At 59.9% G+C, this 21,078-nt stretch overlaps 3 protein-coding genes and 1 long non-coding RNA gene across 10 annotated transcripts in view; 3 read left to right on the top strand and 1 right to left on the bottom strand.

The window, feature by feature from the left end:
• The window catches only part of CFAP74 (cilia and flagella associated protein 74), a 66,119-nt gene extending 65,132 nt beyond the window's left edge, over nt 1-987 (top strand). For 4 of the 5 annotated variants that reach the window (XM_058719404.1, XM_058719407.1, XM_058719406.1 and 1 more), the window contains exons 38-39: nt 206-340; nt 485-987. In XM_058719404.1, the coding sequence (XP_058575387.1) occupies nt 206-340; nt 485-586 (237 nt within the window). In that variant the 3' untranslated portion in view covers nt 587-987. Of the gene's footprint in view, nt 1-205; nt 341-484 lie in introns of those variants that run through there. The other variant, XR_009258491.1, reaches the window with a different exon arrangement.
• Nucleotides 988-3,642: 2,655 nt separating this feature from the next.
• TMEM52 (transmembrane protein 52) lies at nt 3,643-5,746 on the top strand. 2 transcript variants are annotated; one of them, XM_058719413.1, is made up of 5 exons: nt 3,643-3,748; nt 3,834-3,877; nt 3,971-4,030; nt 4,593-4,771; nt 4,851-5,746. In XM_058719413.1, the coding sequence occupies exons 1-5, from the start codon at nt 3,683-3,685 to the stop codon at nt 5,024-5,026; spliced, it is 525 nt and encodes a 174-aa protein (XP_058575396.1). In that variant the 5' UTR covers nt 3,643-3,682; the 3' UTR covers nt 5,027-5,746. The 2 variants fall into 2 exon arrangements, with proteins under 2 accessions (XP_058575396.1, XP_058575397.1); XM_058719414.1 differs by lacking the exon at nt 4,851-5,746 and having other exon boundaries at nt 3,654-3,877; nt 4,261-4,710.
• Nucleotides 5,747-5,775: 29 nt separating this feature from the next.
• Nucleotides 5,776-18,389, bottom strand: CALML6 (calmodulin like 6). 2 transcript variants are annotated; one of them, XM_058719416.1, is made up of 6 exons: nt 18,313-18,389; nt 17,323-17,446; nt 6,424-6,598; nt 6,170-6,314; nt 5,992-6,092; nt 5,776-5,919 (listed from the first exon to the last, which is right to left on the bottom strand). In XM_058719416.1, the coding sequence occupies exons 3-6, from the start codon at nt 6,545-6,547 to the stop codon at nt 5,873-5,875; spliced, it is 417 nt and encodes a 138-aa protein (XP_058575399.1). In that variant the 5' UTR covers nt 6,548-6,598; nt 17,323-17,446; nt 18,313-18,389; the 3' UTR covers nt 5,776-5,872. The 2 variants fall into 2 exon arrangements, with proteins under 2 accessions (XP_058575399.1, XP_058575398.1); XM_058719415.1 differs by lacking the exons at nt 17,323-17,446; nt 18,313-18,389 and adding an exon at nt 7,252-7,663.
• LOC131505633 (uncharacterized) lies at nt 7,738-14,024 on the top strand. Its single transcript, XR_009258496.1, has 2 exons — nt 7,738-11,088; nt 11,462-14,024. It is a non-coding gene; the product is annotated as an uncharacterized LOC131505633 (long non-coding RNA).
• Nucleotides 18,390-21,078: the final 2,689 nt, after the last annotated feature.

Here is a 21,078-nt window from a genome sequence, read left to right on the forward strand (position 1 = left end):
CCAGGTCCACCCGGCCCCTCTGCAGTGTCCCCTGCCCCGGGTAGCCTGGTCCCTCCTGGCTCTGCCCCTTGGTGGATGTGGGTGGGCAGCCTGCCGGTCAGGGCTGAGAGGGCAGGTGGAGTCGGGCATCCTCGACCCCTGTCACACTGCTTCCTGGGCACTGTGCCCGGCCTGCCGGCCTACCTGTAACTCCAGTGCCCTGCAGACCGTCGAGTTCAGCCTGGACGGCGCCGCACCTCTGCAGCACAAGGGCTTCACCATTGAGCCCTCCAGAGGCTTCGTGGAGCGTGGCCAGACCAAGACCATCAGCATCTCCTGGCTGCCACCTGCAGACTTTGACGTAGGTGCCACAGACTCTGGCCAGGGAGCGCTGGGAGGGATGATGCCCCCGCCCCACCCAGGTTGGGGGCTGTTGGGCGGGCCCTGGGCAGGTGAAGTGGGCAGTCGACTGAGGGGCTCCTTCCTTCCTCCCCGCCCGTTCCAGCTGGATCATCCACTCGTGGTGTCAGCCCTGCTGCAGCTCAAGGGGGATGTGAAGGAGACTTACAAGGTCTTCTTTGTAGCCCAGGTGGTGAGCGGCCCCTGAGGCCACAGGAGTCTCTCCACACACCTCCTGCTCTCTCTTGAAGCCCTCCTGTGGTCCGCAAACCAGGCCAAGCCACCCACAGGCCTGGGACCTGGACATCCCCTGCTGGGCAAACTCAAACGTGCAGCCCTCTTCATGGCCCTATGGCCGGGGCACCCCAGCCCTGCAGGCATGGCTGCTTCCTGCTGACCTGGACCCAGCAAGTCTAGAGGCCAAGAGCACCCCTCCCTGGCCCCACTGAGGACAAGGCAACAAGGCCAGTCCTACCACACGTACTCTTACCCTGAGCCCCTCAGAGCCCCCAGCCCCACCAGTACCCTCCTGCCCAGCCTTTAGAAGCCCTGGTGCGGGGAAGAGCTGCCCCCACAAGTCTGCCAATAAACCTTCTGAGCTGCTTCGTACAGGCCTGCAGTGTGGGATGCACACTGAATGAGAGATGGGGACAGAGCCCTGGGGAGGCAGCCCCGTGCCTTCTACCCCACCCCACCCCCACCATGCACACAGATCAGTCCATGTGATGAACTCTGCCCCTCTGGAGGGTGGGTGCCTGGAGCATTGGGGGAACAGCTAGCAGGACAGGGTGCTGGGGGTAGAGGGCTGGAGTTGAGACAAGCCCAGACCTAGGAGGCCCATCAAGGAGGGAGAAGGGTACAGGCGGCTTCAAAGCCAGGGTGACCCCTTAGGCTTCTCTGCTGCTCCCAAGTTTCAGGTTCCCTGGTGACCCTAAGCAAGGAGGGACCAAATGTGGGGGACTCATGCTCGTGTCCTCCTTCAGAGCTAAGCTGGGGTCCGGGGTGAGACCCAGAACATGAGTTTGGTTTTCCATTTTTCTGGAACGAGTCCAGGCTCAGCCTTCTGGGCTCCAACAGGTCCTTCAAGGTAGAAGCCCCCACAGGCCATACAATACTCTTTGGAGTTCAGAATGTACCCATACCCCAGCCCCTGCCTTCTGGATAGTGCTGGTTGGACAGCGACCCCACAGAGCACATCCAGTCTGGCCCCCATGCACAGCATAGGCAACCCACCAAGCCTAGTCTCGCACCTGCCACCAGGAGAGCAGGAATGGAGGGTGTGATGCATCTGGGGACCATCCTGGGCACAGGCTTCGGGATACCAGCTTGGAGCCACCTGCCCTAGCCCCAGTTCCTTGGTGCCCTTCATCCCTGGAAGCCTGCCATCTCCCTAACCTCAGGCCAGTGACAGTGACCCTAAAGTACTGTTTTGCAGGACTTCTGTCTGTGCCCTCACCAGTGCTGTCCAGCCATAGCCCAAGCCACTTTCTCACTAGGTAAGAGGAGAAGGCAGGTCCAGCAGCCCAGGCCAAACGCAGGCTCCAGGAGGGCCTGCTCCCTGCAGGCCATGGTCCTTGCGTCCTGCTCTGGCTAGTGGGCAGGAGGGGTAAGCCACTGTCTTGTAAACCCCGGCCTAGCTCTCCTGCTAACAGGCCCTGGTACTCACTGGCCAAGGCTCTGTCTGAACTCCTGTGCACTGGCTGGACTTCTGTCCATCCTTCTCCCTCCCATCCTGAGTTGGGCCTCCCAAGGCAGTGAAGGCGAGAAGGAGGAGGAAAGATGGTCAAGAGCCAAACTTAGCCAGCTTGGCTACAGCAGGGTGAGCAAGGGGGCCCTTGCGGGGGTGGAGGGGGGTGGGGGGGCCTGGCACAGCCTGGAGGTGTGGGACAGCTTCCAGGCAAAGCCCAGGTCAAGATCAAGCAAGATCAAAGAGCAGGTGCCTGGCAGGTCCAGGTGGGAGAGCCAAGCCCAGGAGGCCCTCCCAATGGGGGAGATGCATGTAGAGTATGTCTTGAGTGCAATTAAGAATCTAGAAATCTAGAAGAGATGAACAATAGAGAAAAAAAAAATTTGGCAATCCATTTAGAAGGTCCAACATCTGGGGCACCTGGGTGGCTCGGTCGGTTGAGTGACCGACTTCGGCTCAGGTCAAAAGTGGAGGGGGGAGTGCCTGGGTGGCTCAGTCGGTTGAGTGTCTGACTATTGGCTTCAGTTCAAGTCAAGATTTCACAACTTGTGGGATCGAGCCCCCCATCAGACTCTTCACTGACAGCATGGAGCCTGCTTGGGATTCTCTCTCTCCCTCTCTCTCTGCCCCTGCCCTGCTCTCTCTCTCTCTCAAAATAAATAACCTTTAAAAAAGAAAAAGAAAAGAAAGGTCAAAGGTAGCTTCTCTCCCCCCCCCCCACTCTCCCCAAACAAGACAGACCACCCTGCATCTTGCTGTACCGACCTCCTCCCTTAGTGTGACCACCGGTGGTGGAGCAGAGGGGAGAGGAAACCGACGAGCGCACTCAGCCTGGTGAGAAGAGCGGGGAGGTGCCAGAAATGGCCCCCAGTCTTTCCTAGAAGAATGGACAGCGGGCATTGTCACGGCCAGGCCCAGACACCACAGAGGCCACATTCCCTGGGTTGAGCATGGCTTTCAAGGCGAAGTGCGCCTGAAACGTGGTTTGCTTCCAGGGTACCGCAACGGCCGGGAACCAGGGTTGGAATCCGGGTGGGCTTGGCCCGGGCAGCCCCAGGCAGTGAGCTCCCGCAGCGCGCCACCAAAATAAATACCGTTGAACAACACGCTTAGAACCCTCCAGAGTCTTGACTGTTGAAACCCTTCACCTTGAGCGCCGCGGTGTGTGAGTTGGTCCACATGTGTCCTGGCCGCCACCCTCCGAGGCCACACACCCTGTGCAGCCCTGGGCACAACAGGGCTGGCCCGGTCCGCACCGAGCCTGACTGCAGGACAGGCCTGGCCCGGCCGGGATGGGGGCTCTGCACCGCGCGGAGGGCGAGAACCTCCCCCACCCTGCGACCCGAGGCTCTGAGAGTCGGAGGAGACGACCCGGCGGTCGCGGCCGTGCGGCGGGACCCATATTGGGCGCGGCTTCAAGGGGCGGTGCCTCTAGTGGGCGGGGCTCTAGGTCAGGGGCTCCGGGGTGTGGCCACGGGACCCGGCCTCCGATGGGCGGAGCCTGCAGGGGCGGGGCCTCGTGAAGCGGCTCAGCCGTCGTGGGGCGGGGCCTGCGCGGGGCGGAGCCTCCATAAAGGGGCGCGGCGGGCGGGCTCAGGCTCCCTGTCCGTGCCGAGCATGGTAGTGGGGGTGCCGGCCGCCCGGGGGCTCCTGCTGCTGCCGCCGCTCCTGCAGCTGCCGCAGGTGGGTCGGCGGCGCTCGGCGCGGGCACCGCGGGGCGGGTGTGAGCTCGGCGCGCCCCGGCCCGGGCTCACCCCTGTCCCCACAGGTGGCGCTGGGCTTCGGAGACGGCAGCTGCGACCCCTCGGACCTGTAAGTCAGGGGGGTGGGAGCCGGGGCCTGGCCCCGCCCTGTCGGGAGGCTCGGGCGGGGCACTCGACCCTGCTGGTGCCCCACCTGCTCCAGGTGCCTCCGTCCCCGCAGGTGCCCGCCCCAGGCCCGCTGGAGCAGCCTGTGGCACGTGGGGTAAGTGGAGGCCTGGGCGCCGAGCCGGGTCCGACGGTTCTCCCCTGGCCGGGCCCACCAGACCCCGAACCCTCTCGGCTGAGTCGCCAGGACCTCCTGCCCTCAGCACCAGGGCAGCCAGCCTCCCACGTGGGCCCTGCCCGGATCCGGGACAGCTCTGGGCACACAGGCCCTTGGCTGGACTTCCTTTCATCGCTTGCTTCCCACCCCCTCCTTCCTCACCCCTGCAGGAGGTCCCCTTGAGCGCGGTCATCGGTCTGGGCACAGGATTGTGCAGATGGCCTGGGACAGTGTGTCCTGGGAGTGAGCCCAAGGCACTTGTGGCCAGCCCTGGAGACAGCCAGGACAGGCCCAGCAGCAAGAGGCCAGGAGGGGCCAGCTCCTCAGGCCCAGCTCTGGCCTGGTGAAAGGTCTCTGGCCTGGAGAGACACTCGTTCTCTGGTTTTCTTTTATCCTGCCCGTTGTCCTGTCTTGGGCAGTCGGGCCCTGACTGTCCCTGGGGAGCAGGCTCCTGGTGGCCAGGGGTCAGTCCAGTGGTAGGCTCCCGCTCCTCCCTGCACAGGCTTATCTTACTCGCTGTCCTTCTGCTGCTGCTGTGCGGGGTCACAGCCAGCTGTGTCCGGTTCTGCTGCCTCCGGAAGCGGGCACACACCCAGCCACACCTGCCAGCAACACCTCAGCCTTGTGGCCTGACGGTCAGCCCTACAGACAGTGACAGCCCGGTGCACAGCACTGTGACTTGTGAGTGCCTGCAGGGGGAGTGGGGGGGCGAGTGAGAGCCAGACTTATCCCCACACAAACCCACTCTGGTTCCCTGCAGCTTACAGTTCTGTGCAGTATCCGCTGGGCACGCGGCTGCCTCTGCCCTTTGGGGAGCTGGACCTCGACTCCATGACCCCTCCTGCCTACAGCCCGTATGCCCCTGAGCTGCCACCCTCCTACGAAGAGGCTGTCAAGATGTCCAAACCCAGACAGGAAGAGCCACCCTCCTCTTAGTAACCCAGTCCTCTCCCCGGGGCCTGAGGCCTAGAGACATCGGCAGGGCCCCTGGAGCCAGGCTCCGGTGCCCAGCACCCCTGGCTGTAGCCCTGGTGCCCCTCAAAGGCAGAGGAAGGTCCTCTTGAACCTCCCAGTGCTGCCAGCCACCCCGTGCTCAGAGGGACCCGGTGCGAGGGCACTTGCAGCCGGGGACCCCCCGGCACACCCCTACCACCCTTCCCCAGGGAAGGCTGGCCGTCCACACATTGCTGCAGCCCTGGCCTCGTTGCTGTGTAACGCCAGGCAGCCAAGCCGGCCGGCCTCGTGTTGGCCACACACACACACACACACACGCACATGCACACACACACAGGCATGCACACGAGGGCTGCTGCATTCAGCCCTGACCCCACAGGCCTAAGCCTCAGGCTGGCCGTGACAACCCCGGCTTTTGGAGACAGAATAAAATTTGTCCCTAAGTGATCTCCCTCTGTAGGGGCTCCGGGAGGGGCCTGTGGGTGGTCACCCCCCTCCCCCATGCAGGCAGGCAGGGCAAATGGTAGTCTTCGCCCTGCCCCCAACCTGGCCTTCAGGCTGCCGTCCAGAGCCCAGAGCTGGGCAGCGGGAGGGACGGGCCATGTGCCATGGCTGCCTGGACAAAACCCTCTCCTCTCTCCAGACCCACATCTCTGTCAGCCCCTCCTTTCTGGGCTATGGACAGTAAAGCACACATGAGTCTGTCTGGAGTGTTTATTGGCTGGGGGGGGGGGGGGCGGGGAGCCGGGGGCAGGCTGGGCCGCAGCGTGGGCCGCGGCAGGCAGTGGCCTTCTTCGGGCAGGCCTCCCGGGGCCATAGCACCTGCTCCTACTGGACCAGCTTGAAGGACTCTCCGGTCATCATGGCCACAAACTCTGGGAGCAGGAGGACAGGTCAGCCACCGGCCTGGCCCAGCCACCCAGCTCCCAGGCCCGTCCCCGACTCACCCTCATAGTCAATGGTTCCGTCTCCGTCCTTGTCAGCCTCCTTCATCATCTGCTCGGCCTCTACCTCATTGAGCGGCTCACCTGCATTCATGAGCACGTACCTGCGGGGCCCCCACACTGAGTGACAGCCCATAGCGTTCCGGCCCTCGCCCACCCCCTGCCCAGCCCCAGGCCCCACTTGAGCGTGTTCCAGTCGATGTAGCCCTTGCCCTCCTTGTCGAAGACACGGAAGGCCGCCCTCAGCTCGCCCTCCTGGTTCTGGGCCTTCTCCCAGTAAATCCCCATCAGGGCCAGGAAGCCGTCACAGGTGAAGAATCCTTTGTCTGCGGGGAGCAAGCAGAGGGCCGGGCCGCGTGAGGGCGGGCGGCTGCAGCCCTCCCTGCTCACGCTCGCGGGCGACCCCCAGCCGCCCCGCCCCCTGCCCGGCCTCACTGTCTCTGTCCACGTCCTTGGCCATGGAAGCCAGCTCGCTCTTGGTGGGGTTGATGCCCAGCAGGCTCATGAGCCGCTCCAGCTCCGCTGTCTTCACCTCCCCGTTGCCCTCCTCGTCGAACATCTCAAAGACCCCCTTGTACTCCTTGATCTGCTCGGCCGTCAGGCGCTCCGTCTGCGGGGACAGCCGCCCGGCTTCACCAGGGCCCCCCTCTGCCCCTCCGTCCGAGGGAGCTCGGAGGCCCCGGCTCACGTGGCACAAGGCACCCCGCCCCGCCCATCCGTCCGGCAACGCGTCGAGGCCCGTGGTTGCAAAAGGAGGCCCCCGGCCCAGAGCGGCTTCCGGATAAGGTGGCACAAGCGACGGGTCTCGAGGAGGGAGCGGGAGTCCGCCAGGCAGGCAGGGTAGAGGGACGGGCACGAGGGGCAGAGACCAGGGGTGGGACACCGAGGCTCGGGCCAGCCACGGGAGGGAGGACCGGCTGCGCCAGGCCCAGTCTCTGGGACGAGGGCGGGGGGCCCCAGGTGAGACCGGGCGAAGGGCACCGTGGGGGAGCACGACACAGGTCAGGGTGGAGGACCCCAGCCTGTTCTGGCGTTTCCAGGGGTAGTCTAGCCCCCGACGGCCCTGCCTGTCACTGCCATCGCAGCCTTCAGAAAGGGCCGCTCTGTCCCGGCCCCCACTCCGCCCCTGCCCTCTAGCCCTCTAGCCCGTGCCGGTGCCCGGAGGCACTGACCCGTCCTCTCTCCCCCCGGGCCCTGCCCCCAGCTCCCGTTCCACCACCGGGAGCCCACCGTGGCTCCGCCGGGTGCCGGGACCAGGCTCACCATGTCTGTGGCTGGCTGGGAGAACACCTCTCGGCGGCACCAGATCTGCTGTGCACACAGTACGAGGTATGGGGTGTCGGCAGCGTTTTAGCTGGGCCCAGCTGCCTGGGGTCCCCAGGGTCCAGATTCCAAGAGCCTTGTATGGCCAGGAGATCCCGCAGCCCTATTTGGGGGCAGGTTTGGCCCCGACCCACAAAGCCCCTTTCCGGCCTGCCCTGGCCTGGGCATCCCCTCACCCCGAAGCTCCCCCTCGGATCCTAGGTCCCAGGTGAGGCCCCTGCCCCGGCCTCAGCCGTTCTGCCTCAGAACCCTCTCAGCCTGTCGTCGCTTCAGTTGTGAGGGTTCTTTTGGGATGCCCACCCTGGCCAGGTGACACTCTCGTATCCCCGCGGGCCAGATGCTTCACAGGCACTCTCTGAAGGCAGGTGGGGAGAACACACCAGGCCGGAGCGCCCCCCCCCACCCCCACCCCCAACCCTCGCAGAAGGGGCTGGGGGTCTGCAGCCCAGGGAGGAGACAGCTGGACATGGGGTGGAGGAAAGAGGGGGTGGGACAGACGGGGCCAGGGCGCTTCACCGGCTCCCGGGAGGCCAGACCAGGTTTCCTCTGTGCGGCCAGAGGCTATTCTGGGGTTTCTCCGAAAAACCTGACCTCCCTTCCACTCAGAACAGCAAAGCTGGCTCTCAGGGGAGCCTCGTGGCCAGGCTGTTCGGTGACAAGATGTCTCAGCGGCACACACACCTGCGTACGTGTGCTGAGCCCTCACACACACCCCGACACGTCCGGCGAGCGCCTCCCTGCTCCCCCCACCCACCGGCAGTGGGCACAGGGCTGGCAGGTGCTGGTCGGAGCCCCGTGGGCTGAGGGGCGCCTCCCGTCCCTGCCTCCGGCCCCCCTGCACCGGGGAGGGTCGCAGATGGGCTCCCACCTAATTGCCCCCGCCCCCCTGCACGGCCCCCGGAGTCACGTGGGCACACGCCTGCCTGACGGATCCGAGCAGGTGGGGTGCGCCCGGCCCCGCCCGCTCGGCTCTGGGCCTGACTGGGTATCCGAAGCCTCCGGGACTTACCCCGCTGAGGCCCAGGCCAGCTGCTGAGGCCGCAAGATTTGTGCTGACGGACGGGATGGCTCCGGCGGGCACAAGACCAGCGGGCCTCGGGGACAGGGGCGCAGCAAAAGCTGGCCCCAGGTCTGGGGGCGTGGCCCGCCTCTGCCCTGGCTGCTTGCTCCGCCCGCTGGCTCCAGGCTTGGTGATGAGGAGGAAAGACTTTCCCACCCCTTCCCTCGAAGATGTCAAACTACCACAGGAGTCCGAAGTACGACAGCTCTTCCGTGACACTCGTCACATCTATGAGCCCAAACGACACGTGAGGAAGTCAGTGGGGACCGAGAGCAAGACCGGGTCGGGCGCCAGGAGCAGGACGGCCTGACGGCTGATTTCACGGCTCTCGCCAGGGCCGCGGTGCCCAGAGTTGTCCAGACACTGGTGAGGTGTTGCCGTGAAGGGTTTTTTCATATATATTGATTACAGTGGTGAAGCTAATGTAAAGTAGCACTCGGAAAGGGGAACTGACATTCATTAAACATCTATCACAGACCACGATCTTTTTTTTTTTTTTAATTTGTGGCAACCACACACCTACACACAAGCACGCACATAAAAATTTCCATCCTAACCGTTTGTGAGTGCACAGCTCAGGGGCATTGAAAATTGAGCACATTCACACTGCTGTGCAACCATCCCCACTGTCCATCTCCAGAACTTTCCATCTTCCCAAACTGAAACTCCCCATTAAACACTAACCCCCCAGCCCCTGGCGCCCACCATCGACCGATCTCCATGGATCTGACTCCTGCAGGCCCTTCATATAAGTGGACTCATTCAGGATTTGTCCTTTCGGACGGGCTTGCTTCACAAAGCATGATGTCTTCAGGGTCCATCCATGCTGAAGCAGGTGCCAGCATTTCCTCCTTTTTAAGGTGGAATAACATTCCACTGGACAGAAAGAACACGAAGCTTTCCTAGGTGTGATTAACATTTAAATCAGCAGATGACCCTCGTCATGTGGGTGGGCCTCATCCGATCAGTTGAAGGCCTTAAGAGAAAAGACTGAGCTCCCCAGAGGAGGAGGGAATTCTTCTCCGGAGGGCCTCTGGGTTCGAGCTGCAACATCAGCTCCTTCCTGGGTCTCCAGCTGCACTCGCCAACCCCACAGTCGCCACAACTGGAGCCCATTCCTCAAAATAAATCACCCCTGTCCCTCACTTTCTCCCTGCCACCCACCCCTAGTGGTCTGTTTTTCTGGAGATCCCCGGCTGATACAGAAGGCCATCGAGGGCAGTGCGTTCCAAGAACCTGGGCACCTGTGCACGTGCCCCCGGGGCCATCCTCCGACTGCAGGGCACACGGTGTTTCCTCCAGGCAGGTCCGGAAGGGAGGCTCAGGCACCTGCAGGGAGCAGCTGAACTCACAGACTGAAAACCCAGGCCAGGTCGTGGTGAAAGACTGCATGTGCTTCCCCAGTGACCCCTTCCTCGAAGAGAGAGGCCCGTAGACTTCTCCGGGGTCCCCGGGGTCCTCCGGGGTCCCCGGTGGGAAGACGCCACGAGGCCCCCCACCCCTCCGAGGCAGCCTCAGGGGCGGACCAGCTGTGCCGCCGCGGGGCCCAGGTGGAGCCTCGGAAGGGGTTACCGCTCCCGAGTCCACATGGCTGGCCTGAGGCTTCCTGCTGCACAGCCGACTTCCCTCACCCGATCCTGCCCCCTCCCTGCCTCTGGGACTGACCCCTGTGCGTAGCGTGAACGCAAACCCCATCCCGGGGTCGGCTTCCTGAGGGCCCACTCCGCAACTAGAAGGGGTATTGGAAATGGATTCCTCGCCGCCCGGCTGCAACGAGGTGCCGCTGGGGTCGGGCACACACACGCCTCCCTAGTGGCCCACCCGCCCCAGCTGTCACTGTGGCGATCGGGCAGGATGGGCCAGAGACCAGGTGGCCGCTGCCCAGCCCCTGACCGTTGTCAGAACCTCGACAGGGAAAGCTGGGACCTCGCCGTGTGGGTGGAGGACATCCAGGTGGGTGTCCTTCGGGACATTCTGCCTCTGCAGGGTTTGCTCACCTCTCCCTGGGAAGAGCTGCACCCCCGCCCCCCGCCGAAATAGAATGCGGAGGCCTCATCATCCCCGCCCCCCCTTGCCAATCCCCGGCAACATTTGTCCCCTTCAGGACATCCACCTCCGCTCCTGGCCACTGGGCTGACACCCAGGGTTAAATTGCAGCATAACCGGGCTGGGGATGAGCTGGATCTGACAGCTCAAGGACAGCGGAGGATGAAGAGACCGATGGGCTGTGTTGGCAGGAGCCGGGGACACGGGCAGCCCCCGCGGCCCCGCTGAGGGGCCGGAGCACGAGCCAGGCAGGTGTGAGACCCTACACGTACCAAGGGTTCTCAAAGCCCCCTTTCTTCTTGCGGCTCCTGCCTGAGGCTTCCTGAGCCAGCACAGGGCAGGCCACAGTCTGGAACCCACACGCTGCACGGTGCCTGCAGCCAGCCCCCTCGCCCACCGGCAACGGCGTGCACCCGTGACACGTCTCCCCTGGGTCCCAGTGTGCTGAGTACGGTTGCCCAGGAGTGCCCCCTCCCCACCCCCTCTTACCTCATACGCCCAAGAAAAATTCCGTGCCCTAGTCTTGAGTCTTTGTTTCAGGGTCCACAAGGGGAGCCTGGACCAGGGGAGTAAAAACAAGCCAGCCCCGGACCATCAACCGTGGCAGGTGGTCAGGAATGCAAGTGTAAGATCCCAGGCCTGTTCAGGAATGGCCAGCGCCGGCGACTGAGGTGAAAATGTGATGTGAGGGGTGCCTGGGCGGGGTGGGGGTGGGGGGGTGCTCTGTCAGCTGAGCGGCTGACTTCGGCTCAGGTCATGATCTCGCGGTTCATGGGTTCGAGCCCCACGTCCGGCTCTGGGCTGACAGCTCTGAGCCTGGAGCCTGCTTCGGACTCTGTGTCTCCCTCTCTCTGCCCCACCCCTGTTTGTGTGCTCTCTCTCTCTCTCTCTCTCTCTCTCAAAAACAAACATTTTTTAAAAATTTGTTAATGTGATGTGAAACTTTAAGGTAACCGCTAAAATAATAGAAATAAGTTGCATCAAGTCCACATCTGTGGAGGGTAAAAAGAATAAAGAGAATGTAATGAACCTAACAAAATGCAGGACAGAAGACAGAAGCCTGAGAAAAGCAGCATAACTTGAAAGCAGAAAGTAATGTCATACAAGTAAACCGAGCCACCTGACAGAGCTCCCGGGGGCCAGTGCTGGAACAATGAGAGCAAGAAATGAATCAAGCAGGATCGGATTATAACCGCATATATCCATTGTGCACGGAAGCATGACACCAACAGACCGGAAGAAAATACCCACAAACCCCATCTCTGATGAGGGATTCGTGTCCAGAATACGTAAGGGATTCCTACAACTCGGGGCGCCTGGCTGGCTCAGTCGGCAGAGCATGTGACCCTTCCTCTCAGGGTCACGAGTTCAAGCCCCACATCGGGTATGGAGTCTACTTTAAGAAAATACGTTAAAAAAAAAAAAAAAGCATTCCTACACCTCAACAACAACAGAAATAAACAACCCAATTAAAAATGGGCAAAGGACTTGCATAGACATTTTTCCAACAGGAGATCCACACGTGGCAAAGAAGCACACGGAAAGCTCACTGTCACTAATCATTAGGAAAATGCAACTCAAAACCACAGTGACTTATCCCTTCCCACCCAATAGGATGGCTATTCTCAAAAAACAGAGAGCGACAAGGGTTAGGGAAGAGGCGGAGAGATCGGGACCCTGTGCGCAGACAGACGGTGGGAATGTGAAATGGCTGCGTGGAAAAGTCTGGCGAGTCCTCAGAAAAGTAGACGTAGGATGACCACGCGATCCACATATGTACACAAGAGAACTTCGAGCAGGGGGATCCACGTCCGCCTGGTTCATAGCAGCATTATTCACGATACATAAAAGGTGGACACAACCCAAAGCACCCCAAGGGAGGGATGGATGGATGGAGAAACGAAACATAGTGTATACATATGTGATAATAAAAATTATGCGTCAGCTCCACTGGGCTAAGGGCCCCCAGACAGCGGTGAAGCAGTATTTCTGGACGCGTCTGTGAGGGCGTCTCTGGAAGAGATAAGCGTTTGGTTCTGTAAGCTGACTGTCCTCACCAAGCCAGGTGGGCCTTGTCCAGTCTGGTGAGGGCCCAAACAGAACGAAAAAGACAGAGGAAGGGTGAGTTTGCTCTCTGCCTGCCTGGAACGTCCTGCCTCTCTGGCCTTCGGACTCAGACTGAATCACCACGGGCTCTCCCGGGTCCGCAGCCCGCAGAGGGCAGAGGGTGGGACACCGTGGCCTGCACAGCTGCGTGGATCAGTTCCTGCGATCAGTGTCCTCAGCTCAGTGTGCGTGTGTGCGTGCACGTGCATGTGTGTGCGTGCACGTGTGTGCATGTGTGCGTGTGTGCATGTGAGTGCGTGTGTGCGTGCGTGCGTGTGTGTCCTGTTTCTCTGGAGAACCCGCGTAGAATGTACAATGGAATTATTCAGCCATAAAAAGGAAGAAAATGCTGGCAGCTGCTACAACGTGGATGCACCTGGAAGACACTATACTCAATGAAACAAGCCAGTCACAAAGGACAAATACTAAGAGAACATCCAGATGGCCAACAGACAAATGAAAAGATGCCCAACGTCATTAGTCATCAGGGAAATGCAAATCAAAACCACAATGAGATGTCACCTCACACCTGTCAGAACGGTAGAATCAAAAACACAGATGGGGCACCTGGGTGGCTCAGTGGGTCGAGCCTCTGACTTCAGCTCAGGTCGTGATCTCACGTTCATGAGTTCGTGCCCCGTGTCGGGCTCTGTGCTGTCAGTTCGGAGTCTGGAGCTGCTTCGGATTCTGTGTCTTGCCCTCTCTCTGTCCCTCCCCCACTCACGTTCTGTCTCTCTCTGTCTCTCAAAAAATGAATAAACGTTAAAAATTTTTTTTTAATATTTTACCACTACAATAAACATAAATATTGATGAGTCCATATTGGTATAAGTGATTCATAAATAAATGGGGGAGAAGAGCCACCTCTCCCATACAGAATTCCAAATAATTCATGTAGTTATTCTAGCCTCACAGAGTGGGGGACACAACCCAGGCCCCAACAGTGACTTCCCTCCACAGAGTATGGAAACGGAGAACCAGGTGCTGCCCCCCTCAGGTGATCAAGGTCAACATGGCAGCGATGAGTCACCCCCAATATGATGTGGCGAGAGGGCACTGCACCCCCGCTGTGGTCCTCCTGAAACCCACACCCCCAGTCTAATCATGAGACAGCACCGGACAAATCTCAGGAGGGGCACATTCTACAAAGTGTCCTGACCAGCGCTCTTGAAAACTGTCAAGGACATTAAAATAAAGAGAAAGTCTGAGAAACTGTCACAGCCCAGAGGAGCCCAAGGAGATGTGATGACTTCATGCGGGATGGGATCCTGGGACATAAGGAGGACGTTTGTTAAAAACCAAGGAAAACTGAATAAAGCAAGGACTTTAGTTAAGAATAGTATGTAAATACTGGTTGATGGTGACAAAGTCAAATGTACCATGCTAGTAAGATAGTCCTATCATAGGTGTGAAGTGTGAAGTGCATGGGAACTCTGTACTCTCAGCAATTTTTCTGTAAATCTAAAACTGTTCTAAAAATAAAGTTTATTTTTTTAATGTTTATTTATTTTTGAGAGAGCGCGCAAGCGGGAGTGGGCAGAGAGAGAGAGAGGAAGACACAGAATCCGAAGCAGGTTCCAGGCTCCCAGCTGTCAGCACAGAGCCCGCCGGGCGAGTGGGGCGGGGGGAGGGGCTCGGACCCACAAACCATGAGATGACCTGAGCCGAAGTCTGCCGCTTAACCGACTGAGCCACCCAGGCGCCCCCAAATAAAGTTTATTTTAAAACATAAATCTAAAAAAAAAAAAAAATCTAAATACGTCAATAATCAAAAGAACTCATTTAAAACAATCGCCACATAAACCGAAGTCTGTCCGACTCGGTAAAAACAGACCCCAGCTGCTTTCTGCTCACAGACACAACCTTCAGAGAGAGGTTGCGGGAAGGCGGGCAGGCGGGTGGTTGCATCCAGGCTGCAGGGGCGGCAGCTCCCCTCCAGGGGGCGCGTCTGGGGCGGGGAGCCCCTCCGCACCCCGCGCTCCGCACGCGCGCTAAGTCTGCGGGCGCAGCCCCAGAGCATCCTTCCTCAGCACCCCCTGGGTCTGAACATCGACCACTTATTGATCCACAAGGAAATCTCCACATTGGAGATCGACAGCAATCTGACCGCTGACTACCGAGATTCCGATTAATTTCGAAATCAAGCGAGAGGAAACAGCCAGAGGAGTGGCAGGGGGCTGTTTCTGCTAAGGGAGGGGGCGGGGGAGGGTCACAAGTTTGTCTGCAACAAACCACCGCGGCCACGGCTGATCTCCTTCTGGAGAAGGCCAGACCCGGGGCCCAAAGCCCCCGCAAGGTCCGAGGCGGGGCTTCTCTTAGCCCAGGCCCGCCCCTCAGCCAAGGCCCCGCCCCTTGCCCGTCACTCGGCGCAGGCCCCGCCCCAGACCGCACCCTGCCCCGTCACTCAGAGAAGGCCCCACCCCCGGCCCCAGGCCCGTCTCTCGGCGCTGGCCCCGCCCCCGGCCGCACCCTGTCCCGTCACTCGGCCTCAGCCCCGCCCCCGGTCCCGCCCCCGGCCCGTCACTCGGCCGGCCCTCGGCTCCCGCCCGGAAGCTGCGAGGCTGGCGGCGTCTCCACGCGTGGGCACCAGGCGGCGCTCGTGAGCCGTGCGGAGCCCGGCGGGCCGCGATTCCCCGCTAGAGGTCATTTAGGGTCTGGGGTCGGACGGCCCCGCGTTGGAACTGGGCCAAGGTCGCCGCCTAGGCCGCTGGTGCGTGCCGCTCTCTACCCCTCGTCTCAAAGTCTTGTCTTCAAAGCCTCGCTTTTGGATCCAATTGGCAGGAGAAAAATAGACATAAACATCCTTTTCATTCACTCCTAAGGCGGACCCCACAGGTGGCGGGCCTTGGGGAAGGGCACAGGCTGTGGGAAAGTGGAGTCTTCGACAGTCTTGGGCTGACCTCCGACCCGCATGTGCAGGCCCCCAGGTAAGCCCTTGAGCCAGGGGGACCACAGCCGCACGCACACACGCCCCGCCCCGCCTTGGGCTCCCGGGACACGGCCTGGCTGCTGTGTGACCCTCCTGGCCGTCGGGGGGGGGGGGGGGGGTGCTCAGCTGGTGCCTGGAAGTCCTGTGCTCCCTACCCCTGCTCCTCCCACACCTCTGAGACTCTTCCCGCTCCCTTTCCGTCTTGTTTGCACGTGAACACACCAAGGACGTGGTGTCCAAAGCTAAAAGAGGTTTCAAATGCATCAAGAACCTCTGGGGCACCTGGGTGGCTCAGCTCGTTGCACACTGGCCTCTTGATTTCACAGTTTGTGGGATCGGGCCCTGAGTTGGGCTCCGCGCTGAGTGTGGAGCCTGCTTGGGATTCTTTCTCCCCCTGCCCCTCCCTGCTCATGCTGTTTGCAAAATAAACTTTAAGAAATATATGTCGAAGGGGTGCCTGGGTGGCTCAGTGGGGTAAGCGTCCGATTCTTGACTTCAGCTCAGGTTATGATCTCACAGTTTGTGAGTCTGAGCCCTGCAACCAGCTCTGCGCTGACACTCGGAGCCTGCTTGGGGTTCTCTCTTTCCTTCCCTCTGCCCCTCCCCTACCTGTGCTCTCTCTCACAAAAATAAATAAATTTACAAAATAGAAATATGTGTATATGTGTGTACATATGTAAAGCCTCAGACTTCTGTCGCAGAGTCCCAGTGGGCCCAGCAGCCAGAGGGGGGCAGCGGCCTGAAGGTCTGCCCTGCACGGAGGGGAAACAGGTTCCAGGTAAAGCCCCTGGGGGGGTGGGGGGCGCTTAGCCTAAGGCAGCACCCATGGCCCGTGGGCACCCTGGCCCTGGCCTCAGTCGTGTTGCAGGTGGTGCCCAGTCGGGGGTGACCCACAGCCCCTCACCCTGCACCCTCTTCAAGGGCTTCCTCCCCATTGTCTCTCTCAGAAGTCTGGGCACCAAAGTACCTACCCAAGGCCTGGGCCCCGGGGCCACCAGGGGCTGCTGGAGGAGCAGTGGGGGGCAGGGGGGGGGCTACAGACAGGCCCTTAGGAGTGGGATCCAGCAGACTGAGCCACTGCCCCCACCAGGGCACTCCAGAGCAGGTCTGGGCATGGGACTTGGGCAGATGCCCAGGGGAATATAGCAGGGCCCAGCAGGTCCCTGACACACGTCACAGTGAGAGCTCCAGGGCCCCTGGCACCAGGCAGCCGCCCCACGTGCCTAGCCACACCTGCTGGTTTCCAAAACACCCGGTGCCTGCAGGCCCAGCCTCCCCGGGAGGGGCAGCCCAAGGGCCCGCGGTGCTCCTGACTCCTGTCAGCACCCCTGCTGCTTGAGGTCCCAGCCCCCCACTTCCTCTTCCACCTCCTCAGGCCCCAGGTCCCCCAGTCTCTGGCACCACTGCCCTTGCACACCATCTTCTCCAGGCCACGTGACCCCAGGTCCCACCCTGCCTCTCCGCGCCCCTTCCAGGCAGGCCTTGCATCACCTCCCAGGTGTCCATGGGCTGGGCCTCAGGGACAGGATTCTTAGCAAACAGCCTCAGGCGCCAGGAGTACTCCTGAGTTGAGTTGAGGCCAGCCACCCAGCCAGGCAGGACGGAGACCCTGAGGGCTGGGAGATGGGGGGGGGGGGGGGGGGAGGCTGCTGGGGCTCTGCAGAAGGGCAGTGTTCGTCCCCCTACCCCCTGCCTTCCCCAGAGCACATGGTGCCTGGCCTGAGTGTCACGTGCCCACTTGACTTGGAGCAGAGCCTAGTGGCCAAGAGCAAGCGGGGGACAGAAGAGTGTGGGGACCCAGTGACCCCCCTCCTTGCTGTTCCAGCCCACACCAAACTGCAGATAGCCTCATAGGCCCCCGCGCACTCACCTTCGTTTCAGAAGATGGTTTGGAGGTTCTGGCTGTTGGGGCTGCCCTTGGGTCCTTGTTAGAGGTCCCAGGGCAATTCTGTGGTCTCTACAGGCGGGACTCACGCACGGGGCAAGAGAGCAGCCTGTCAGAGAGAAGACTTGCTAGGCAGGGGGGGGGGGGACCAGGGTCACTGTCTCAGCCCCCAAGGTGAAGAAGGGAAAGGTGAGGGGCTGGTCCCCCTGCAGGTGCCGACTGGGAGGAAGGGGGCCCAGCGGGACCGAGTGCAGAGGGCCCTCCAGGGAGCAAGACCCCACCCCGGCCTGTGCAGCCAGCAGCTGGTTTACTCAGGCCCCCCCCCCAGGTTCTGCCCTGGGTAAGGAAGGGTCTCTGCCCCACAAGGACCAGTAAATGAGAACCATACTGCCGAAAAGCAAAGCGCGGAGAAGGGCAGTGGTGTGGGGGTGGGGCAGGTTCTCGCACTGGGGGCTTGTGGGGGAGGGCCACCGGAGTGGAGGCAGGGTGACAGCAGCCCCGTCCCACCCCACCCCCTGGCTGTGCTCACACACGCGTCTCTTCCGGGCCAACTCGGGGACCCCGTAACCCCATGCTGATCCCTGCTTCCCTGGTCACGACACCCCTTCCTTCGTCTGCAAAGTCCCTACTTCTCCCTGGGGTGCTCTTCCTTCTCTCCCCTCTGCCCTTGAGGGGACACTGGCAGCCCAGAGACGTCCTTGGCTACGTACACTCCCTCTGGCGCTTCACCGCCCCCCCCCACCCCCCCATCCCCCGGCCCTCTGCGTCAGCCACACACCCACTTCTCCGCCCAACATCTGTAAGCATCTCGGGCTGGAAAGATCCAACACAGCGCACTCTCCCCCTGCCCATCAGACTGCCTCCGCCAGCGGCCCCTCCCCACCCTCCCAGCTCACCGCCCAGCTGCTAGGACACCCTGACATCACCCCTGCCCCGTCCGTGCCCGGATTCCTGAACCGCCACAAGCCTCCTCACTTCAGAATTCGTGGCCCTGTCCGGCCCGCCCAGCAGATCGCTCTACGCTGCACGGGGCTCACCCCACCCTGAGGCAGCCAGAGGGGGCCCTGCCCCTGCTCAGACCCCCCAGTGGTTCCCACCACTGTCCGCCTCACCGCCACAGGCCTGAACGGAGCTGACCACCACCTCCGAATGGCAGAGATTCTAAGACACCACCCACAGCCTTCTCCTCTCTGAGTTTACCTTTTTTAAGGAGTAGCTGATAAATGCCAATGGCCTTTTTTTTTTCCCCAGGGAAAGAAAAGTAGTTCCTCGAATTCCTATGGCATTGCAAGGGACTCAAACTAGCCACAACAATCTTGAGAAAGAACAGAGTTGGAGAGTTGGAGGACTCACACTTCCTAATTTAAAATTTATACAGGGGCGCCCGGCTGGCTCAGTCCGTGGAGTGTGCAACTCCTAATCTTAGGGTCATGAATTCGAGCCCCGCGTTGGCCATAGAGATTACTTAAAATAAAATTAAATTGTCCACCTTGGCCTGTCCTGTGGGCCACGTGTTCCTGTGTCCTCCTCTTATTGGCCGTGGGTGAGCACCTGACCCGGGACGCGCCATTCATGAGCTCCTGAAACATTTCTGGCATAAAACCCACAAATCAGAGCTTCGTTTGGGCCGCCTGGCTGGCTCGGTCGATGGACTGTGTGGCTGACTCTTCATCTCAGGGTTGTAAGTTCGAGCCCCACATTGGGTGTAGAGATTACTTAGGAATAAAGAAAAGGGGCCTCTGTGTGGCTCAGTTAAGCATCCAACTCTGGATTTCAGCTCAGGTCAATATCTCAGGGTCGTGAGATCAAGCCCCACATCAGGGTCCACACTGACAGCACGGATCCTCCTTGGGATTATCTCTCTGCCTCTCTCTGCCCCCCTCCTCTTTCTCTCTCTCAAAATAAATAAATAAGCTTTTAGAAAATTAAATAAATAAATAATTAGATTCAAAAATCTCAAAATAAAAGAAGTATACGAAGCCACAGTGACTGGAACAGTGTAATATTGGCATAAAGACGGTCATTTAGACACGCGGGATGCGATGGGGAGCCCAGAAAGAAACCCCCACATGTATCGTCAATTGATTTTCAGCAAGGGTGCCAAGACCATTCAACAGGGAGGGGACAGTCTTCAACAGACGGTGCTGGGAACACTGGACGTCCACGTGCAAGAGAATGCAGTTGGACCCCTGCCTCACACCACACATGAAAACTATCTCTGAGTGGATCGGAGACCTAGATGTGAGAGTGAAAACTACAAAGCTCAGGGGCACCTGGGTGGCTCAGTCAGTTAAGTGTCCGACTTCAGCTCAGGTCATGATCTTGCAGTCTGTGAGTTTGAGCCCCACGTCGGGCTCACTGCTGTCAGTACAGAGCCCACCTCAGATCCTCTGCCCGCCTATCTCTCTGCCCCTCCCCTGCTCACACTCTCTCTCTCTCAAAAATAAACATTAAAAATAAAATTATAAAATTCTTAGAAGAAAACACAGGAGTAAGTCTTCATCATCTTAGATTTGGCAATGGTTCCTTAGATGTGACACCAAAAACCACTATAACCAAGAAACAAAAAAGGAGAAAGAGATAAATTGGACTCTATTAGAATCAAAAACTTTTGTGTACCAAATGACACTACCAACAGAGTGGAAGTACAACAGAACAGGAGAAAATATTTGCAAATCATGTATCAGATAAGGGTCTAGTGTCCAGAATATGTAAAGAACTCTTACAACTCAACAACCACAATAAAAGTTCAAAAACAGGGAAAGCGGGACACCTGGGTGGCTCAGTCAGTTAAGCGTCCGACTTCGCCTGCGGCCACGATCTCGCAGTTCATGGGTTCGAGCCCCACGTCGGGCTCTGGGCCGACAGCTCCGAGCCCAGAGCCTGCTTCAGATTCTGTGTCTCTTTCTCTCTCTGCCCCTCCCCCTCTCATGCTCTGTCTCTCTCTCTCTGTCTCTCAAAAATAAATAAACTTAAAAAAAAAAAAAAAGGCAAAGATCTGGAAGAGACATTCCTCCAAAGAAGATATACACGTGGCCTCTAAGCACACAAAAAGATCGACAAAGAGTGGCAGCGGCCCAAATGCCCATCCGCCGATGAACGGATAAGCGGAGGGCGTTGTATCTCGGCCCTGGGTCTCTCAGCCACAGAAAGCTATGGAGCACTGACATCGTGGATGAACCTTGAGGGGATGGCATGGGAAGAGACTGCCTAAGGGGCACGGGGTTCCCTTCCAGGCTGATGGAAACATTCTGGAACGAGGTGACGGTTACAACAGGAACGTGAACATACTCGATGCCAATCAACTGCACACTCCGATAGGGCCTCACTGGTACACTTTGTGTTGTGTGTATCTTACCGATTTAAAACAAGAAGCCGGTGTGGCCGAGCCCTATGGGGGGGAGTGCCTGAGGGTGTCCCCGTCTGGTTGGGGGAGTAGGGGGTGCCCTGTGAGCAGGAAGTTCTTCGTGGAGACCCTGTGCCCTGGGCTGAGCCGGGGGTGGGGTGGGAACAGGGGCGCTCGGGCTGCGGTGCTGATCCCTGGCCCCTCTTGGGAGGGGCTGTGTTGGAGGGTCTTTTTGTTGGAGAGGACAGTCCTTCCAGGTCTGTGCCTGAGGACACGACAGGGGGCAACTGGGACGATAACCAGGATACAGGCCCAGAAGAAACGGCCATTCTCGCCGGGCACCCAGGGGCCCGGGTGCACCACTGTGTCCAAACCCAGGTGACATGAGGTGGCAG

This window comes from Neofelis nebulosa, chromosome 2, assembly GCF_028018385.1.
Source record: "Neofelis nebulosa isolate mNeoNeb1 chromosome 2, mNeoNeb1.pri, whole genome shotgun sequence".
NCBI lineage: Eukaryota > Metazoa > Chordata > Mammalia > Carnivora > Felidae > Neofelis > Neofelis nebulosa.

Bases quoted from the DNA above. Each gene is read 5' to 3' on its own strand.
- TMEM52 (XM_058719413.1), top strand. From the start codon at position 3,683: ATGGTAGTGGGGGTGCCGGCCGCCCGGGGGCTCCTGCTGCTGCCGCCG. The intron at 3,878-3,970 runs GTAAGTCAGGGG...CACCTGCTCCAG, and splicing joins AGCTGCGACCCCTCGGACCT to GTGCCTCCGTCCCCGCAGGT. The intron at 4,031-4,592 runs GTAAGTGGAGGC...CTCCCTGCACAG, and splicing joins AGCAGCCTGTGGCACGTGGG to GCTTATCTTACTCGCTGTCC.
- CALML6 (XM_058719415.1), bottom strand. The intron at 6,093-6,169 runs GTGGGGCCTGGG...GGGGCCCCGCAG, and splicing joins ATCGACTGGAACACGCTCAA to GTACGTGCTCATGAATGCAG. The intron at 5,920-5,991 runs GTGAGTCGGGGA...TCCTGCTCCCAG, and splicing joins CGGAACCATTGACTATGAGG to AGTTTGTGGCCATGATGACC.